This window comes from Anthonomus grandis, chromosome 3 (genome assembly GCF_022605725.1).
Source record: "Anthonomus grandis grandis chromosome 3, icAntGran1.3, whole genome shotgun sequence".
In the NCBI taxonomy this organism is placed as follows: domain Eukaryota; kingdom Metazoa; phylum Arthropoda; class Insecta; order Coleoptera; family Curculionidae; genus Anthonomus; species Anthonomus grandis.
In genome coordinates, this window is record NC_065548.1 from 6536111 (window position 1) to 6558938 (window position 22828).

General features: G+C 32.8%; 1 protein-coding gene across 1 annotated transcript in view; it reads right to left on the minus strand.

The window, feature by feature from the left end:
• The window catches only part of LOC126733796 (roundabout homolog 2), a 293625-nt gene that overhangs the window by 3967 nt on the left and 266830 nt on the right, over positions 1 to 22828 (minus strand). Inside the window, exons 7-14 of the mRNA XM_050437204.1 lie at positions 16796 to 17012; positions 15021 to 15374; positions 14687 to 14912; positions 14411 to 14628; positions 13856 to 14068; positions 13546 to 13807; positions 2456 to 2765; positions 2181 to 2395 (exon numbers count right to left, since the gene is read on the minus strand). Of these exons, the coding sequence (XP_050293161.1) occupies positions 2181 to 2395; positions 2456 to 2765; positions 13546 to 13807; positions 13856 to 14068; positions 14411 to 14628; positions 14687 to 14912; positions 15021 to 15374; positions 16796 to 17012 (2015 nt within the window). The remainder of the gene's footprint in view (positions 1 to 2180; positions 2396 to 2455; positions 2766 to 13545; positions 13808 to 13855; positions 14069 to 14410; positions 14629 to 14686; positions 14913 to 15020; positions 15375 to 16795; positions 17013 to 22828) is intronic.

Sequence of the window (22828 nt, forward strand, 5' to 3'; positions counted from 1 at the left end):
GAAAAACTCTGCTATTTTTACAACGTATTTTTTTCCTATAGATGGAAGCAGTAGTAATTTACACTGAAAACAACGACGTGCAGACGTGTACAATTTTTCGAATCAAAAACCCAGTAAGAACAACGTTACCTCGTCGTTGGCGCATTACATTTGCCTGATCGTCTGTGTTCAGCAATGGTCGCTGTAGAGGGAGCTTTTTGACGTGTTAAGGAAGAAGATGAAAAACAAAGGTAGAGAGAATAAGAAGAAGAAAAATTATTCTATTATAGAATTCAACTTAAGAAAATTAATTTTTTACTTGGAATTATTGGGATTTATTATTTTCGTTTTGCTTTAAAAAATGAGGAGATATAAAGACTAAATATTCTACAACTTACTAAAGACGCAAAAAAAACTTGCAATGGAAGCAAAAATGCCTACAACTAGCTTACCTGAAGTTAATATGAATTATGTAGAATCAATGGAAGTGGCGGAAGATTGCAGTAAAAAGGTTTGTATTAAATTTTACATATTTAAAGTTTAAAATATTGGGTTTACTTTTTGTAAATGGTTTCCTTCATGGTTCCTATATCCTAGTTGACCTATTCTCCAGCTTTACACAAGAGACTAACCAGTTTGAAAACAATGGTAAATTTTAAAAAGTCTTATTTTTTAGGATTTATATAGCAGCAGCAGCAATGAATGTTAACATTACATTCTGAGTTTATATTTTTCGAAGAGCTTATGAATTTTTTTGTAAGAGTTAAAGTTTTTGTTTATTAAAGTTTGTAAAAAAGCGTGCTGCAAACAATATTGCAAATTGCAAACAATTAGTGATGGGATTATTCAGATTAAAAATCATTCATAATTCGATTATGAAAATAATCGGTAGTATCCGAATATCGACAAATAATTCGATTATTTTGAATGAGTGATGGAAAGATTAAAATGAAATATAATCGTCATACGTCTTGTTCACTCGCAAGTCGTTGCCATGTCTTTTCTTTTTAATTTTTTTTCCCTGATGATAATCCCTGATTCATAGTAATAGATTTTATTAATTTTTTTTCTATAAAATATTCAATGTTTAATAATGATAAACATAATTATTTTTTGGTATTAAATACTGTAGGACGAATGTATGCAACTTTAAGATACAATTTAAGATTGTAATTTACCTAAAAGTAAATATGAAATAATTAATTTTTTCAGTTCTTTTTAAATCTTTAATTTTTTTTTTGAAATAGTAATAGAAATTTTATTCAGTAAATAATGGTTATATAAAATCATTCTAAGAATATTTTAAAATTTTCTTGCACATGTGACAAACGGCATGTTTTGCATCGAGTTTGTTAAAATAATTCCAAACTACTAATTTTTTTTAAATTCCGGATCTCATTGTAAGCATCATTTACTATTTACAGGAATAATGACTTCTCACAGTTTATCAATAATTTAAAGTGAAAAATATTAAGATTTAAAATATACTTTTTTAAGAAACAGCAACAGTCAAGGAATGATCAAGGAACAAAAAAATACAAAATTATTTGTCACAAATTGATCAGCTGATATATGTCTTGTGATTTGCGACGTTGCAATATATAGATACACAGGAGCGATTTTTAATTCGAATTATAATCCAATTATTGAATTCATTCATAACCTAATGGTCCGATTATAGAAATAACGCGATTTTTCCCATCACTACAAACAATATATGAAATATTAAACCTTTAGGTTAGGTCCATCCGTTCTTCCTCTTGCTTCAGGCCAACCAGGGACAACGACAGCAAATCTTTCAAAACGGGTATTTTACCCGTATAATTCACTATATTAAACTACATACAAAACAAATATTAATAAGGACTGTTCAAAAGATGGATTAAAAAGGTTGTATTTTTGGAGTAGCTGCCTACTGCAGTTAACTATTAGTTTATTGTTAAAAAAGTAATTAATTTTTCTGTCGTTATGGCGTCCATCCGTCCAAGAATTAGAAACTCTAAAACCGTTGCAAAAGCGTTTAGAAAGTTAGCGGGTAATCACTGCGTAACGTTGAGACAACCAAAAAAATTTCTTTCAAATTGGTGTAAAACGGGGTTGTCTCTACGGTTAAGACAACGTAACAATGCAACGTTGTCGCGTCGAAAAATGAATAATCTCTCCTATTGTGGATATCTAGAACCGTCCTATCACAAACTAACCTGTCAGTCTCACAATCTCCATCTTCTCCTTTCGGCTCCCAACTAGCCACGTTCTGGTTAAACCAGACTTTAATATCACAGTTATTGGGATGACTTTGTCCCGCGGCACCTATCGGCTTATTAGCCGCCCTATTGGGCTGCTGATGTCCCCCGCTGCTACTTCCGCTAGCTACGGAACAGCTATGGCACGAGAGAGTTCTAGGAAACGGTACCACCTACAAAAACAGATTCTTAGACTTATCACAATTTAATAAATTTTTTAATGTTTAGTTCACCTTATTGCATTGATTTGGCACGTGGACCGCATAGCAGGCGTATCCGCTGCTACAGGTGCTGCTACCGCCGCTCCTCGATGGACACGGACCATCTCTGGGACAGTCCGGGGGCGGATGGTCGGGCGGGGGCGGAATTATTTCCGACCAACTGGGGGGCGGCAGTAGCATCGTTGTGGCATAGGGCGTGGGGCTGTCCAAGTTCTTTTTGCAATTGTAGAACGTCGAGAGGTTTTTCGTGTCTACTTCCGCGTAATCCGTGGGTTGAGCGAGGGGGATCGAGGAGTCTTTGTCACAGTCGGCCGCCTTCCATCTAGTAATAAGATTAGAATAGTATAATTTCTGTTTTGTGCTAAAGAGATTCACTGGTGTAATATTTAGTACTTTAGTATATGTATTTAAAGAAATAGGAAGTTGCTTCTTCAAGACTTTATTTTATAAAATTACTATAAGGCGCCAAAGCACAGGACCAGTGTTGCCAACTTATAGGTTGAGGAAAATAGTACAAGTTCCCAGAAAACAGTAAATTTTTCATTGGAGATAAGATGCTGTTATACCCAAGGACATCAAAAATAAAACAATTTTTACCATTTATCGTAACCAAAGCTATAAATGGAATATACCTTCACTACTTACCTATATTCTATAGATAAAAGAAAGACTTACAATTGTCCTAAATATTCACAAATGCATAATGATATATTAAGATTATTAAGGTGTTATAACCACGAAGTTATATATATATACCTGGACTGCTAATGCTGGCCATCATAAACAAAAATGACCGCTGCCTGGTTGCCGCAATTTTTATAGTGATTGTGTCCTTTTGATGTTGGTCACTCTGGACATTTTCAGTGTTGCCAACAAAATATGATGCTGACGTTTGACGTGTGATCTGTCATGAACTTATATAAAAAGTCGTGACTCGTACAGTGTAGTGAACTTTCATCAGTCAAAATTATTGAAATCATATTATATACAAATTGTAGTTTAAAAATTAACGAAGGTACCTTAATTTTAAAATGCCTTAAATTTATATCCTTAAAATATGACTTTGAAGGAGGATATTGTCCGTGTAAGGAGTATAGTAGGTCGCGAAACTAGTTGCCAGTAAATAGAAATTTTGAAACATCTAAACCATTTTTTTCTATACCTCTTCCATGTCCATTCCAGTTGAGTTGTTTAAGATTTTCCTGTATAACTTCTCTTTCCTTCTCTCTTAAATTACTAATTTTCCTTTTTATGATTTTATTTAAATAATAAAACCTATTTTATATATGTACATATATCTGATCATTTTCATTGACATTATAAGGAATTTTTAAATAATTAATTAAAAATTGTTGAAATGGGTATAATAAAAACCAAATGATGGTTTCAATAACCTTTAACGTTTTTAATTTTAAAAATTTAAATGAAGCACATATATGTATTTTAGTGTGCATTCATCTATCCCTGTAAGTTAATTGAAAGTTCGTAAGTTTTGACAAGATTCTCAAACCAGCAGACTTAATGCAACTATCTTCATTTTTCTTCATAAATGTAACTTTCTATTTGGTTTTTGTAAACATAACCTCACAAAAACTTTACTTGTTTTATTTTCCTACAATTGGCACCACTGAAATTTGTCAGAGTGACCAACATCGAAAGGACACAAACACAATTTTAAAGATTTCTATGCATGTATGATAATAATAATATTTTTGGCGTACTATTACCGGTTTCAATAGTACATAATGTTTAATAATAGTACACATATCGTTCTAATATAAGTGCGGTTGGCAACACTGCGAAAGACGTAAAACGGGACATAACCTAATTTCTGCATATGTACGCGCGCAATCTGACTTAAGGTACGTTTATATTTCTTACGATGCTCGTTACGGTGTTACGGGGCATTCACAATATTTCCCCCTATCTTAGTTAAAGATGTAACCTACACCTAGGTTATATAATACTACCAAACATTAAAACCTTATTTATAAATGGTAGTAATGTCCGAACTGTTTTGTTAACAACAACTGCGCATGAAAACTTACGAACATTGGTGGTACAGAAGTAAAATTGGCAATCTTGGATCACAATGCCACAGCCATCTTTACTCTGAGATAAAGAAGGTTGTGACAATGCGTACATTGATGATTTTATAGCCTGAATTTTCTCATCTATAAAATGAACGTTTAACGCAAGTTACATAGTCACATAGTGCCTATCCAGCAGCGGCCCACCTTTATGCCAGCCTAGCTCTTTTTAGTTTATAAATATAAGTTAATTCTAGTTTTAGTCATTCTTATTGTACCTAAGCTACTGTACTCTGTATCGTACTTTAATATATTTTGTTTTTAAAAACAATCTTTCGCCACACAAATCTATAATTGGCGCAGTCGGTAGGATTGTGTCCGGTGTATGTATTTTTCGTACGATAAAAACTTTCACCGTGGTGATTTCAACCCTTTAGACGCAATCCGAAAGAACCAGTGTGGTGCTGAAAGTGGTGCAGAGGCGCAGGCAATACAGAATCGGAAAAGGTTAGTGTCACATCCTTTTTGCCCCTATTCCACCCTCTGTTTAAGGTTTTAATAGGGATAATTTTAGGTTCTACGTATTGCACGTATTAATTTCATTAGTTTTTGTATCGTACATAAAACTAATTTTATTTAGCAAATTAATTGCATTTAATTTTAAGAAAGTTCGTAATTTTAGTTCAGTGAATCGATCACAATTAATCTTATGATTTTCGAATATTTATATTTTGAAAATAATTTTATTTTGAAAACAATTTTTATATTTATAGTATTTATAAAAGATAATTTCATATTTTTTATTTATAATTTTTAATGTCAGATATTGATTCTGATACAGAATTAGGAGAGTTGGTAAACCTATTACATAATATTAATATAAACAATATGAATACTGCATCAAACAATACTGAGAAACCCAAAATGAATTGGGAACTATTTAAATCACGGTTAGATAACATTAAACCTTATGATGGTGATGTTAATACTTTGAATAAATTCATTTCCAGATGCGAAGATATTATTTGTAGTTATAGTCCATTTAATGATAATGAGTTAATGAAACACATTTTTGAATCTATTCAGGAAAAACTTATCGGTAGAGCTGAAGTTCTTGTCGGGAACAGAGCAGAAATTAATAATTGGGAAGATCTAAAAAATTCTTTAAGACAATGCTTCTCAGATAGACGAGACCTTGATTGTTTAATACAAGAGCTCACTAGAGCTAGACCATTCAGAAATGAAAACTTATTAAATTTTGGAAATCGTTTACAACTTCTAAGAAGCAGTGTCGCACAGCGTATTAGTAATGATGTAACAATTGCTACACAAGAAAAAACCTATCAAATTAAACATCATGATAAAACTGCGTTAAATACATTTATTGCTGGTTGTACGGGAACCTTAAAAAACAACATGCATCTTAAAAAACCAGAATCCTTGGAAGATGCAATGGCTTATGTAATCGAATTCGAAAACTTCGAACGATTATATGGCCATACAAGCATCAATGGAAACAATAATTATCAAAATAAATATAATAATCAAAGACAATTTCAAAGTAACCAACCTTTTTATAATAATAATAATTTTGGAAATAATTTTCCAAATCAAAACCAGTTTCCACATCAAAGTAATTTTCCCACTAATTATAACCATTTTGCAAACAATAGTTCTAATAACTTCAATAATAATAAACAATTCTCAACTAATCCACAATGGCCTTGTCAACCTATTGACATAAGACCCAGAAATTTACCTCCACGAAGATTACCAACAAACGAAGAAGTTTTTGGTAAGCCAAAAAATGTTTTTAAGCCTAATCAAATTCCAGAACATTTACTACCAAAACCTGAACCAATGTCAACAACTTCAAGAAACCCTACAATTCAAAGTGCAAGATTTAATTCTAAAAATCATTTTAAAAATCATTTTACACAATACAAAGGTCAACAAAAACCTCACTATATTGTAGAGGAAGTCTACAATCAAGACTATAATGAAGAATATTTACCTGAATATTCTCAACAAGAAGAATATTCTCAAAATGAATATTTTAATGACTATAATTATTATTCTGATAATAATTATGAATCTAATGACTCACAGAATACTTCTATTAAAAATACAAACTCTGAAAATTTTACTCAGGATCATCTAACAAATCAACAAAGTTGATAGAAATTAATATTTCATCAAACAATTCACTCCCCTACGTAACACTAAAAAATCTAAACATTAAGCTTTTAATTGACACTGGCAGTAGCAAATCTATCTTAAAACCCACAATAGCAGAAAAATATTTCCCCCAATGTATATATAATAATAAAAACACTATCAAAACTGCCTTAGGTAGCCAACAAACTCTTTGTCAAGCTACATTACCTCTTTTTAAAGAATATAATATAAATGATGAAATAGACTGTATTTTATTTGACTTTCATGACTTTTATGACGGAATTATTGGTCTTTCTGACTTAAGAAAGCTAAATTTAAACATTGACCTTATTAATAAAGTCTTAGTAGGTCACTGTATTAGTATTCCGTTTTGTTATCGTCAACCAGATGATGTCAACTTTTCTTTATCAGTAAACCCACACGAGAAACTTGTAAAAAGGCTTCCAGTAAGCATTTACGAAGGTGACATAATAATAAAACCTAGATTAATAAATGAACTTTTTATCCCACATATTTTATCTTATGCTGAGAACGGTTTTGCCCCTGTTGAACTTGAAAACCAGACGGACAAAACAATAGACATTGTTCTTACAAAACCGCTAACAGTAGAACCTTTTAATAGTAGTAATTATGAAATGTTTTCTTTTGATAATATTTTTAATAACAATAAATCCACTAGTAACAGTACAAAGTGTAACATCAAGGACTTCATTAGAACTGACCACATGAATTCAGAAGAAAAAAAAGAAATTTTAAAGTTATGTCAAGAATATTCAGACATTTTTCATAAACCGGGAGACAAATTAACATTTACATCACATGTTAAACACGAAATAAAAACAACGGACGAAATACCTATACATACCAAATCCTATAGATATCCTTATATTCACAAAAATGAGGTTAGAAAACAAATAGCTGAAATGCTAGATAAAGAAATAATACGTCCATCATCAAGCCCATGGAGCTCTCCAATATGGATTGTGCCAAAGAAACTTGACGCTTCGAATAAACGAAAATGGAGACTAGTAATCGACTATCGGAAAATTAATGATAAAACAATCGATTATAGATGGCCAATACCAAACATAAATGATATCTTAGATAAATTAGGACGGTCACAATATTTTACAACACTAGATCTCGCAAGTGGTTTCCATCAAATCGAAATGGATGAAAATTCAATTCAAAAAACAGCTTTTACTGTGGAAGATGGCCATTTTGAATTCGTTCGTATGCCATTCGGACTAAAAAATGCACCAGCAACATTTCAACGTGCGATGGATGAAATCTTAAAGAAGCTACGTAAAATATGCATGGTTTATATTGATGATCTAATAATTTTTAGCACAAGCCTACAAGAACACATTCAAAATTTAAAACTTGTATTTGCCAAATTGCGAGAAGCGGGATTAAAAATTCAACTAGACAAAAGTGAATTTTTAAGAAAAGAAGTCGATTTCTTAGGACACGTAGTAACACCCGAAGGCATTAAACCAAACCCGAAAAAAATCGAAGCTATTCAAAACTTTCCTATCCCTAAAACTCAAAAACAAATAAAATCTTTCTTAGGAATTTTAGGCTACTATAGGAAATTTATTAAAAATTTTGCCAAACTAACCAAACCCATGACTCATTGCTTAAAGAAAAACGAAAGGGTAATTCACACTAAAGAATTCATAGATTGCTTTCAAACCTGTAAGAACATATTAACCTCCGAACCTGTTTTAGCTTACCCCAATTTTGAAAAACCTTTTGAACTTATTACAGACGCGTCTAATTATGCTATAGGTGCTATTTTATCACAAGATGGACATCCTGTAAGCTATGCATCACGAACGCTAAACCCTGCGGAAATTAATTACTCCACAATTGAAAAAGAGTTACTCGCAGTAGTTTGGGGATGCAAATACTTCAGACCTTATCTATTTGGCAACAAATTTACAGTCATAACAGACCACAAACCGCTACAATGGATATTTTCTTTAAAAGAACCAAATAGTCGCTTAGTACGATGGCGCCTTAAACTTGAAGAATATGATTATTTCATTAAGTATAAAAAAGGCAAATCAAATACTGCAGCAGATTTTCTCTCTAGAAACCCCGTTGACCTAAATGCTGTAGAGACAGCCTCAATCGATAATAATCCAGGTGATATTGACGAAATTATCGATGAACTTTTACAACACTCAGAAAAACTTCCAGACCTAGATCCAGAAACTTTAGATGAAATTCTAGGAATGCAGAAACCAAAAATAAACATAATATCTGATTTTACTATTTCAAAAAGACCCATTCCAAAATCATCAACTCCACTGGAAGAACAAGAGAATTCAGATGATCTCGAAACTGTGCACACATCATTAGAAAACCCTATTTTTAATTTACCAATCTCAGAAAGGACACTCAATACCTATAAAAAACAAATAGTCATCACTGTAGGAGATATATTAAGCTTAACTTGTAAAGTAGAACAAATCTTTCAAAATACTCGATATTATGTAACATTCCCAAAAACAGAACCTATAAGAGACATTATTAAATTCTTGAAAAATTACATAAATCCCAAAAACCTTTATGCCTTGTTTTTCAGAAATGAAGAATTTAGCAAACTTTTCACAACAACCTTACAAAATTACTTTGTTAACACAGCCTATAAATTTGTACAATGTTCAACAATGTTACAAGACATTGAAACGTCAGAAGAACAACAAATGAAACTCACTCTATATCACACCACAAAAACATGTCATCGAGGCATAACCGAAATGAAAAAAGCATTATGCCATAGATTTTATTGGCCTAGTATGATTATGGATATAGAAAGATACGTTAACTCATGTGATATTTGCCAAAAGAATAAATATGACAGAGATCCCCCTGTAATTAAATTTAATTTAACACCGAGTACAACAAAACCGTTTGAACAAATTCACATCGACACCTTTAAAATAGATAATCATAATTTTCTTACTATCATCGACGCTTTTTCTCGCTATGCACAAGCTTACCATTTAAGTAGTGTTACAGGAACAGCTGTAATTGAAAACCTTTTAACATTTGTTACACATCATGGCTTGCCACTTCAAATTACGTGTGACAGAGGAACAGAATTTAAAAATAAAGATCTTGAAGATTTCTGTTCTCTTTATAAAATCCAACTCCATTACACTACAGCGAAAAACAGCAACTCAAATTCACCTGTGGAACGCTTTCATTCCACTTTAATAGAACATTATCGTTGCCTTAAGGATTCAAATAAATTTACCCCAGAACAACTGGTAAAAAGAGCATTACTAGGATATAATAACTCCATACACAGTGTTACAAAGTTCACTCCATTTGAAATTATTAAAGGTCATATAAATAATACTAATCCTTTTGACCTTAATGATCACATAATAATTTCTGATTACATACAGAATCATAAAGAAAACTGCAAAAAACTCTATGCAAGAATTTCTAATTCAAATCAAGAAATAAAAGAAAATATTATAAACAAACGGAATGACAAAAGAAATGACCCTCCTGAACATCATATTAATGAACCAGCGTACATTAAAACCAAATTTCGTAGTAAAGCACTACCCAAATTTGTGAAAACAAACGTAAATGATCAAACACCTATAAAATTATTAACTACAAAAGGTGTTTACCATAAAGGGTCTGCAAGAAAACCAAAATCTAAACATGTTGTTCCTTTGCAGGAACATGACGACCTTAACAAAGACAATATTGACGTTGGGCCTTCTACTTCAGCTAATCAGCAGTGAAGATATCCAACTAACAACCATTAAGAATCCTATACTTCCTATTGAATTAGGACATGCACGAATTATATATAATAAACACGTATTTTTACACTATGTAGATTTAGATATTATATATGTACAATTAGAAAAACTAGTTAGCTCCTTCAATATTTTAAGTTCTAACATATTACATAAAAACGATACTAACACACATATCTTATCTTATCAAGGTCTAACAGAAGGTCTACTTTCTAGAACCGAATATTTAATAGATATAATTAAGAATAAAGTAAACAATCTTATCCCTCATAAAAGAGCTAAAAGAGGCCTTTTTAATATTGTAGGTAGCGCAGAAAAATGGTTATTCGGGACATTAGATTCTGAAGACGGAAAAAGATTTGATCAAGCTATCACAGCTTTACAACAAAATCAGAAAAACATTATTCAACATTTAAATGTTCAAATGTCATTATCAAAACATCTTATCGAACACTTCAACAAATCTCTTTCCATAATCGAACAAAACCAAATAAAACTTCAAAAAGGAATTGAATTTGTCTGGGAAATTTTAAAAGACTCTTTAAAAGATGCGCATGAATACTTTATGATCGAAGGATTGCTTTCCCAAATCAATTTGGATTGTCAAAACCTAATTAATTTTCTTGACAACCTAGAAGATGCCATTCTTTTTGCTAAATTGAACTCTTTACATAACTCTATTATTTCTGTATCCGAGTTAAATGAAACATTAAACTACCTAAGAGCGAATTATGATCGAGACACTGTACCAAACTTTAAAAATATTCTTTCATTCTACCAATTTATTGGAACACAAGTTTTATTCTCAAAGGATAGGATAATATTTTCAATTCAAATACCCTTATTAAAGCCTGAAACATATACCTTTCACCATATCTATCCTACTCCTCAAAACCACACCATTATCATTCCTAAATACCCCTATGTGGCACAAACACAGAACAATATCCAATATGAAAAAGACTCTTGCCCCGAAATTGAAGGAATATTCTACTGTAAAGAAGTATTTCACGAAGAAGATAGTTGTATTGCCCAGCTTATGAAAAATCTACCTCCAACCTCTTGCCAGTTTAGTAATCTACACCTGAAACAACCTCTAGTTGAGCAAATAACTAGAACTGAAGTCTTGGTGATTCCCGAACAAGAGGTCCAAGCCTTTACAAAATGTGGCTCAGACAAGTACCTGTCAATTAACGCACCAACTCTCATTACAATTCCACATCCTTGTGAAGTCTCTATTGGAACCAGAAAGTTTATCAACGATATTCATATAAATCAAGGAAAACCGTTAATTCTCCCAGAACTTCATCTTGACACCAACGTCCTACCGATGAAGTACCCAGCAATCAATATCAACACCGTAGATTTCAAGGAAGTCTACCACCTAAAAGATTTCGCTAGTCAACTCACTCCAATCCAAGAAATCCATGAAGAATCTTCACCAACCTATATGATAATAAGCATTATAACTACATGCCTTGTCATCATACTTTTAATATTGCTCTACAGAAGCCAATTGTTTTCCTATGCCAGAACGCGGTGCCAGAAGAAGAAGCTACCTTCTGAAGACATCCAGTCCGAAACTGAGCTCCAAGATACCAAGCAAACTCATTCCATTATGTTTGCTTCTTAAGGAGGGAGGAGTTACATAGTCACATAGTGCCTATCCAGCAGCGGCCCACCTTTATGCCAGCCTAGCTCTTTTTAGTTTATAAATATAAGTTAATTCTAGTTTTAGTCATTCTTATTGTACCTAAGCTACTGTACTCTGTATCGTACTTTAATATATTTTGTTTTTAAAAACAATCTTTCGCCACACAAATCTATAATTCGCATATGACATGACTTAAAAATTCTACACTAGATTTAAAGAATTGACATTTTTTGTGATTGACTTTGACATCAAATTATGCATGTTTTTTTAGGACATTAAGGTACGTTTATATTTCGTAAGATGCTTGGTACGGTATTAAGGCGCATTCACAAGACTTGATAGGTACCGAAGTTACGTGATAAGGCAGATGTTTATCTAGTATGACTGATTTATTTGTAGTTTTATATATTAACCAGGATAATAAACTAGATATTTATCAACATATGGAGGCAGACAGGCAGGCATTCGTTGTAAATTTGGAACAGAATATAGAAAACTCGAAAAATTCATCCATTATCCCAAAGATGCTGGTCATACACTTTTATCACAGAAGTGTGATGCTGCAGATTTTGTGTTTTTACCTTTTATAAAAGAATATAGACAAGACAATCGAGTACAACAGAGCTTTAGTAATGATATCCGTCAGCTTGTACAAAGCCTTCGATATAATGGAGCTAAATACATTATATTGTCGAATGTCGATATACCAAAACCATAATATCTACAAAAATGCTATCTATAAAAATACCAACCTCATAACTATTGAAAGTCGTGGTCGGAAAACCGACACGATGTTACCAAAACTATTTATTACAGTAATAGAGACTGCATTCAAATAATTGGACTGGTGTCAAAGAGATATAAACATAGTTAGCAAGAACTTAAACAACTTACGTTGTGCAGATGATATAGTGCTATTATGAGACCATCTAGAATAAATGCGACTGATATTACAGGACCTGCAACAGGTATGCGGAAAAGTCAGACTTAATATCAGTATGTCAATTCATGACAAACTTTGTTCCCAGCTGTGGCTTGAAGACTGAAATTGAAGCTATATAAAGATACGTGTACCTTGGCTCAGAAACCCTGCCACTAACAACAGCAAAAGCTAAAAAACTCAGACTTGCACAGAGGAAGATGGAGAGAGAGAGACATAGAACAGACAAGCGAAGTAGAGGAACACTGCCTACGCATTGGTCGGACGACATTAAGAGGATCAGCAGCAACTGGATACAAACAGCAGAAAATCGATTGGAACAGAAAATAATTCGAGAGACCTATGTTCAATAATAGACACAAAAGGCTAAATGATGACAATGAAATAAACAAGCTTAACATACACAGATATTACTGCACTAAATTACGCCACATTGTCAAGGGTTAAGTTACAGTACAATGCGAGATTACCGAGAATCATAAGTTATAATATTGGCAAGTGGTACTTACCCTCTATCGATCCATAAACTCTCTTTGGCGTTTAAGTGTGACGCATTTACTACTGGCACGTCCAAATGACCCATTTCCTTCGTAATAGACCTCTTGCCTCTAATATACAATAAACCCCCAGCTCCAAATAGTAAACCCAATCCAATTACTGCCAAAAGAACCACAAACCAGGTCTGTCTTACTAGTGGAACGAATGGACCCAGGGTTCTAGGACTTTGAGCTCTTGGGGCAGTTAGAAGTGGTACTGGAGCAGAATATGGACCTGAAAACAATTATTTCAATAGACATTTTAGCTGGTGAGCAATTTTACCTTGACCAGCGCCAGTTGTTGCAGCCACTCTAGCGCTATAAGTGGAACCAGCTGTGAGGTTACTTATGAGAATGGACGTGGTGGTAGCATTCATGGAAAAAGTGCGTGTTTTTTCGCCTTTAATTTGGATTCTGTAGCCGGTGATTATGCCGTTGCAGTGTTGAGGCGGTGGGGGTGACCAGCGGACCCAGCCGGCAGTACTATTGAAAAATCCTGTAAAAAAATCGAATTGTATAAAAATTTAAGTATTTTGTAAACTCCTATTACGACTTCATTGATTTTGGTTTAATCTGAAAGCCGATGAGTTTATTTATCAAAAAGATCCTTAAAAGTTTCCTTGTAGACACAATCGTTTTGGAGTTATTGAGTAGTTTTTCGGTAAATTGAAAAATTGTTTATACTATCAAAGGCTTTACAAAAGTCTAAATTTTTTGGAAACGCATGTACGATTTTATCGACTTTAGTTTCATACGAAAGCAAATGAGTTTCTTTATCAAAAATCTTCTTACAATTTACCTTTTTACCTAAATAGTGCGGGTTTAAAGAAAAACTTACCAGCTGTAATAGTATCTGGAGGTGCAGATGGTACATCCTCCAACGTCTGCGCTATCCTGGAATTCGACGGCTGCCCCTCCACCGACTTATAAAAGGGCGAAATAAAAAATTCGTATTTGGTAAACTTCTTTAAATTGGTCACCGTGTAAAAAGTCGTTTCAATGTTCAATACTGTAAGTATGTTATAGTTATGTGACCCTCCTGACAACTCCCGAAACCTAAAACAATAAAAAGTCATAAAGTTTGTTTTATTTCCCATTTTATTTCAGGTCCAACCTGATATAAAACCCTTCGACATAGTCCACGGCGGTAAGTAACCAATATAGTTTCACTGAACTGGAACTTTGAGGTCTGGCGTCTTGAAGTTCAATGAGTTTGGTGCTTAAAGCTGCCCTGGCCGTATCCAGCTCGGAGTTTGGAAGAGTTCGGGAGTTAGCCAACGTTCTGGCAGTCGGTGAAACTTTACTGGCTGGAGAGAGTCCATGGGCATTTTCCGCACGAACTACAGAAAAAAGTTTAACAAATACTTCTTTACCATCACAATTGTGGTCCAGTCATCACTGGGGATGAAGTCTTAACCTCTTAAGAACAACCATACGTATAAACTCACCGATAAACACATAAGAACTATCAGGTTTTAACTCCTTAACAACCATAAAGGGCGTCTGAACTCTATGGGCAGCTATGACCCATCCAGTTTGTAAATCCGGACTCCAGTACTCCACCGTATAACCGACCAAAGTGGAGTCGGTCTCGTCACCCTCCCATGATAGGCTGATGCTGGACTCTGTGGAGTTAAGTATTACCGGGGGCGAGGGTGCTTTGGGGAAAGTCGAGGGGTCGGGGCTACGATGCAAAGGGAAGTTGCTGCCCTCCACAACGTTGAGGGAAGCTGACCAAGCGCTCTCGCCGCTCTCAGAGGTGGCGGAGCACGTGTAGAGGCCGGAGTCTTCTAGCTTAAGATCTGCAGTTGTACAAGTTTGTTTTTAGAAGGGTGATTGTGAGAAAACTAGAAGTTGGTTTTTTATTATTTTAACGGTATTTTCATATTCTCGCTTTGAGACTATCCAGCAGATCGGATCTCTTGTTGTTTTATATCAAAAAAATGTAAATAATATTTCATAAACCTTTTAATTGGAAAATACTGCATTACTTATACATAAAATGAAAGAATTACCTGCATAACGGTAATTCGACACGAACCCCTTTTCATTAAAATTCGAAAATAAATTGACTATATTTGCATAAACATGAGGGATCATAAAGTCAATTTGCAGTCATATAATAATAATACCCAATTCGGTATTGAAAATACTCCCAAAAATAAATACAATTAAATTCTGCCAATAAAAACAATAATTTGAAAAGCCGGTAAAAGGCTGATGTTAAATTAAAAAAAAATTAATAGATTTTATTGTTTTTATATTCGATTTATTGCCATTTCGGTTCTTAATAAGCGGATATTCCGCACATTGATTACCCAGGGGGGTAACGTGTGTGTCCGGTCGGTTACTAAAATTCTGTACTGAAAACTCGCATCCATATATCACGTGACCGCCCACCCTCGTCTGCTCGACCATAATTAACTAATTACCTCATCTGGGTGGAGTAATTTATATTCAACTCTGTTGTCTGGTTCGATTGGCCAATTTTCCAGTTGATGCTTATTTTATGGATGAATGACGTCATTTTGCGATTAAAGTCGATGAATTTGTATGGCAAATGATGCGGTAGAAGATGTAGGTTGATTTATTGAGTTTTAGTGTATAATCTCGGAAAGGATGTAAATCATCCAGGACGCGTAAAATAAAAACGAACCTTTAGTTTCTCTACGACTGCCTAAAAAGCAAATATTATCCATAGATCATGGAAACAATGGGTTATAATTGTATCTGAGAAAAAAGGTCAGATCTTGGAAACTTGTATCCCTTACGACCTTCTTGTCTTAATGTCAGTTGTTTTATAGGGGTAAAAAGAATATGAAACAATCGATGAAGTAATAACGAACGAACCCCTAGTTATTCTACAATAAAATATATAAAAATAATAAATATATTTTTATTATTTTTGCCAATGCTGGATTTTTTTCAATATTTGGTTTCTGCTTCTTTCCTTTATTTTTGTAACTAAAGCAACATCCTTTACGTACTTCTAGCTTTATAGGAAGTATAATTTTCAAATATTTGTTTTGAATACCACTAAGCATAGAAGTTGTTGAAAGAATAATTAATAAAATATTATATTTAAGTTAACTCGTTTTTTTTTTATTTGCATTGGTATTCCATACAATACCTCGACTATCTCTTCTATGCCTATGAGTAACTCATTGTTGTATTGGACGCCAACATCTCACCTGATAGTTAACGACAACTTTACCAAACTTACCATCAATAACTAAGGTACCATCCATCTTCAAGGTGTACCTCTTAGGCATACGATCTTCCGTTAAGGGATCACCGTCCTTCAACCACCTTATCACCGGTGGGTCACCCTCAGGATTAGAAGCTTTACAGTGCAAAGTGACGTCACTATGTACGGGTAAAGTTTGGTTGGCCGGTCCAATTTGGATGATCGGCGGAGGTAGGTCTGCCACCGACGTAACCTTAAAATAAAAATGAATATCTATATTCAAATTCAAATTCAAATGCTTTATTTGCCCATATATAAAATTATAAAATACAGTTATAAATCTAATTAACATTTTGACAAAAAGGATTAATTCTCGAATATAAAAACCGTTAATCTGTTGGTACAGACGAAATAACCCTTAAAAATAATTAATTTATATCAAATAAATCAAAGAGAAACAAACAGTAATAATAATAATAATAATAATAAAGAAAATGAATATAGAACGGGAGAGCGGCAGATGCGGCAGCGGATAAAAGAACCAAGGAGGGTAACGCCCAATATTTAAGACCCTGAAAAAAAGCAAAAATGCAAAATGTCGATGTCGATGTCGATGTCCACAAGGGGTAAAGACAATTTTCAACTAATGACAATTATTAATAATGTTTTTTCTTTAATTTGTATCTGATGTTAATTAACCTATTCTTTGTTCAACTAGCAACTGTGATTTAATTTTTTTAGAAAATATGTTTAAAGATAGTTGTTTTATGCTGAATGGAATACTATTCCACATTTTAACCCCAGCAAATTTAAAAAGTGATGAAATGATGCGGTTCTATGGTGATAAATTAAATAATATAACTTTATTCATTTCGATATAGAGGGTATCCCAAAATGTTGATTCTCAGACAGATATAGTAACCGAAGCCTTTCGAACATTTAATGTTTTAGTCCTGTAATTGAAACCTTTGATATAATACTCAGTCGGTTAGTAATATTCAATATATTATAAATATTTAATTGCCAATCGTTTCGCTCGCAAATCCTTTTGACTAAAAAGTATTGAATTGATGATTCAACACTTACTATTATCTCCTCCCTTTGAGGTTTGAAGCTGGTGAAAAATTAAGATCCTTAAGAGCCAAGTTCTTTCTCATTAAATGTTTAAATTGCGACTAATGTTAATAAAATGTAAAATGGAACCCTAAAACAGCGATAACTCTAAAACCGCCTCACTTTAATAAGGGGGAAATGACGTTATTACGGTACCGCTTTATTTCGGCATGAAAGAGGGTCTATGCACGCTAAAAACTAATTTCTATGGAAGTGTACGTCAATTTGGCGGTTGCGTGCCGTAATTTCCGAGTTAGGAGCAACGGTTTAACCCGCAATTTTCCAACGATCCATCACAACTCGCTTACTATAACACGGTGTTTTGTATGGCGGGATCCCAATGTGTAAACGATATCTCATTTATTTTAGATTAACCCGAACACGAAGCCCGGTTTTCTTTTCATAAGGGGACGACTTTTTCAACCCTTGTATAGAATACAGAACGAAAAATGGTTTCTTACCATTGCTGCACGTTTTCGCCTTAAAATGACTCAAAGAATCTTCCCTGAAGTATGGGATATAAATGTACTTACCTAATCCTGTATTATAGTGATTTTCTTTGACCTGAGCGGCACACACTCAAAAAAAACAATCAAAATTCCTTAATTTAAGCGTGTATACTTTCCCTTAAAGTGATACCTACTTTTCTATGAAGTATATCTTTACATCAAACTTGGTATTTCTTAAACTTTATAGACATAGTTGAAGTACTACTTTTTTTTTAAAGAATGATAAGTAAACTATTATTAAAAAAATCTCCATATAATCGTCTTCAGAGATACTTTTACTTTATCTAGTATACAAAGTTATTATTGGAAAGACTAAGTTTATGCAATTAAAGTAAATATATTCTTTCGTTTGCCCTAATAATATCTTGTGCTTGATTTAAAACTCTAAATCTTTTATTTAAGTTTGCAAGTTTTGATTTGTGGTCTAAAAAGTTTTTAATTTAAGAAATTTTAGGATTAGTATCAAATATCGTTGACGTCAAATTAGTTGCTGCACAATACATTTGGTGCTGATGTCTTCCAATTCCATGCAGGTCCTTTATAAGGTAAATCATCTTAATTATTGTTAATTACTTCGTTGCATAATTAACCCTCTATCTAATTCTAATTCTAAATTTCTTTAAAATATTATTAGTATCGTAGTATTAATGAGGATAAATTAATCATAAATACACACATATTTTAAAAAATAGAAAGAAAGAAGAAAGAAAGAAAATGTGCTATATTACGTAAGACAAAACAAAATCTTGTGTACAAGCATCCTAAAAACTAAAAAAATCCAAATTCACTTTAAATTTCAAATTTCAAACAAACATAATATCTAAAACATTTTACCATAAAATGTACACACATTACCAAAATTAATGATAACAAAACAGATTGAAAAAATTCAAATAAAACAGCTTTTTTTGATAAATTTGATTAAAAAATAAGTTAAGCTGTCAATAAAAAAGAATTTAGAGGAAGTAAATTAAAATATTTAATAGGAAATAAAACTAAAACACTAAAATGATGTCAGAGCACAAGTCAAAAGGTATCATTAAAAAATTGTCAAGGCTATAATATGCCCTGGATAATAAAAGTGATTTTAATTTTTTTTTGAATTTCTTAACTTCTAAAACTTGTCTGATATATAGAGGAACATGGTTGTAAATTTTTTTGCTAAGGTATATAAGTAAGTTCTTGGTGAGGGAGCATGTAGGGATTGGTAAGGGAAAATCGTTAATCTGGCGAGTCATATGACTAGTGTTAGAGAGAGGTTTAGGACATTTATTTATTTACTTACATCACTCAACAGAGAAACTCCAATAATAGAGTGAAAACGATGTATATAAACATGAAAACATCTTATCAAAATAAAATTAATATTACAGATATGATAAATTATTAATAAATATATAAAAAGAAGAAAACAGGATTATCTAAACTAAGCGAATTCTTTTAATTTCGGCTAGGCTACAGTTAAATATATCGCATAGATTGTGTATAGAGTCGTATGTATTGCAAGCCATACGTATAGGCGAAAATTTTGTAATGTTGGTTCGAGGTATTGAAAGATAAAAAGTTTGAGAACAGCGAGCTGATAGCCGAGGAGTGTGTAAATTTAGAAGTTGCAAGATCTCTGGCGAGTCAATTACGCCATTAATTAATTTATATAAGAACTGTAAATCTGCCGAATCCCTACTTTCCTGTAAAGATTTTACCTGGAATCTTTCAAGCAAACGATCATGTGAGAAGCCGATTTCCGGGTACTCTTTCGCATTTAAACCAAAGGAATTTAAGAAATTTTCGCTATATATTTTCAAGCTCTTGAATACGGTTTTGGTAATGTGGCGACCAGACTTGGGAAGAATATTCCAAAATTGAACGAACATAGGTAAAGTACAGGAGTTTAATGCTAGAGATATTCTCAAAGAATGGAGAGTTCCTGATCAATTTTGTATTGGTAAGTAACACAGTTCTTTTTTATGGAGTAGGAGACTACACAGCATTTAGAGGCAAGTTGTTGTTCTTGCACCATTCATTCACTGCGTTAATGGCTGCTTGGAGATTAATGCAGTCCTCAATAGTATCAATTCTACAGTATAATTTATTATCATCACAGAATAATAAGCTGTTTACTCCTATATGAATAAGAGTAGCTGTTTTTAAGATAAAAAGAGAAAAAAGAGTTAGAATCTTTTGAGATATAAAGAGAGGTTTACAAGAATCTCTTAACCCAGCGGAACATAGGTATCTAACTGCCTTCTTTGAATCACAAAAATTATGTTTGATAATCCCTTGTTGCTTAAACCCCAAAAAGACAAGTCATAACGAAGATGGGACTCAATAAGAGAAAAGTACACTGAACGTGCAACTACCCATCCCAGCTCATGCCTCGCTATTCTTACTGCAAAGCATCCAGAGGATAATTTTGATGCAAGATTTAGGATATGATCTTAGAAGCGAAGGCGACCATCAATGGTAATACCAAGGAACTTACAGCTTCCTTTGTATTGCAAGGGGGAGTTTTCACCAAACATAAGGCCCTGAACGTCACACTTAAATCCCATAATAAAGGTTTTGCCCACATTAAATACAAGCTTGTTTGCAGCACACCACTCCGATAAAATCTTAAGATCCTTAAAAACCTGGGCTCAAACATTATCAGAATCTCTATGATTCTATCATCAGCAAACTGAAGCACTTTGCCATGCAGTTTTAATGAACCCAAATCATTTTCATAGAGCAAAAATAATAGTGGTCCTAAGACTGAACCCTGAGGTAAATAAATAAATAAATAATCTTTTTATTTAGCACTTGGCTACTTATATCTACTTAACAGAAAACAAAAAATCAATTTTGATTGCGTAAATAAACAAATAGTCCCCTATTAAACATATGTACACTTGGTGCATTCTTTACCTCCTCAGGCAACTTATTAAACATGCACAGTCCCTCGTAAAACAAAGTTTTTTGTAACGCGGATGTCGTTACCTGCCTAATGTTAAAGTTTTGCTTAGATCTAATGTTATAGTTATGGAATTGTACTCTTCTTTTTAAATAAACGTTGAGATACCCTGGCAATAAGTTATTTTCAATTTTATATACAATAGAAAGATTTGCCTTTTTTATGTTTTGCTCAACATTTAACCAATTTAAAGAATTTAACATGTCTTTAGTCGGCACATATTTGCTACAATTCAATAATACACGCATTATTTAATTTTGCTGTATTTGTAATTTTTGTATCTCTTCTTTGTTGCAAGAAATCAATAATGAACTACAATACGTGAAGTGAGGTAAAATTATAATTTTGTAAATTAACATTTTTGACCATTTAGAAACAACATACGATATTCTATTAAAAAACCCTACTTTTTTCCTATTTTCTTACATAAATAATTTACATGACTTGAAAAATTTAATTGCGGATTAAGGATTACACCTAAATATTTAATTTCAGTTACAAACTCTATAGGTGAACCATTTATGAACAAAGACAATCCTAAATCGAAAAAATATTTACATTTTGTTACTGATCCTACTACCATACATTTAGTCTTTAAAGAATTCAGTTTTAATCTATTTTTACATAACCAATCATACAACACATTAAGCTCACTATTTAATATATTTACAATTTCTAAATAATCTTTTCCAGAGACCGATATGAGGGTATCGTCTGCAAATAAGTGTATAAAACATCTTTTAATATCCTATTCAGGTCATTTATATAAAGAATAAACAATAAGGGCCCCAAAACACTTCCTTAGGGTACACCCAGTACACTTTCCTTTTTTTGAGATACCCTATGTCCTATTTTTGTCCTTTGAATCCTGTCCTTTAGATAATTATCAATCCAACTTAGAGCATAATCATCAATACCATAAAGCCTCATTTTCTTTAAAAGAATTCTACGATCAATGGTTTCGAACGCACGCTTAAGATCTACCAATACACCAAGAACTATTTCACCATTGTTCATTTTCTCTCTCCAATTTGTACATACATACTGGATTGCAGATTCGCAGGAATGTTGACTTCTGAATCCTGATTGTCCCTCAAACAACAAATGATTTTTCTCAAGATAATCCCTCAATTGATTACAAATTATAGTCTCTAAGATCTTATCTACAGTTGGTAAAAGATTTACAGGTCTAACCTCCGAGGTACTCTAGTTTTAAGGGATCCGGAATCGGATAAAAATACAGATACTGTAACTCTTTGGGTACGATTAGACATTACAGATTAGCTGGAATCCTATGATTCCAGCCATTGCAATGCCAAATATATCTTCATTGAAAAAAAAATTAATATAAATTCTGCTTATCAATGGCAATAACGTAATGTTTTAACAACTGACTAATTAATAATAAATAATCTTCTTAAGATCATCAGGTCTAGATTAAAAAAAAAATAATTATAAGATATAGGTATCTTTATATACAAAAAATAAACTTCATGT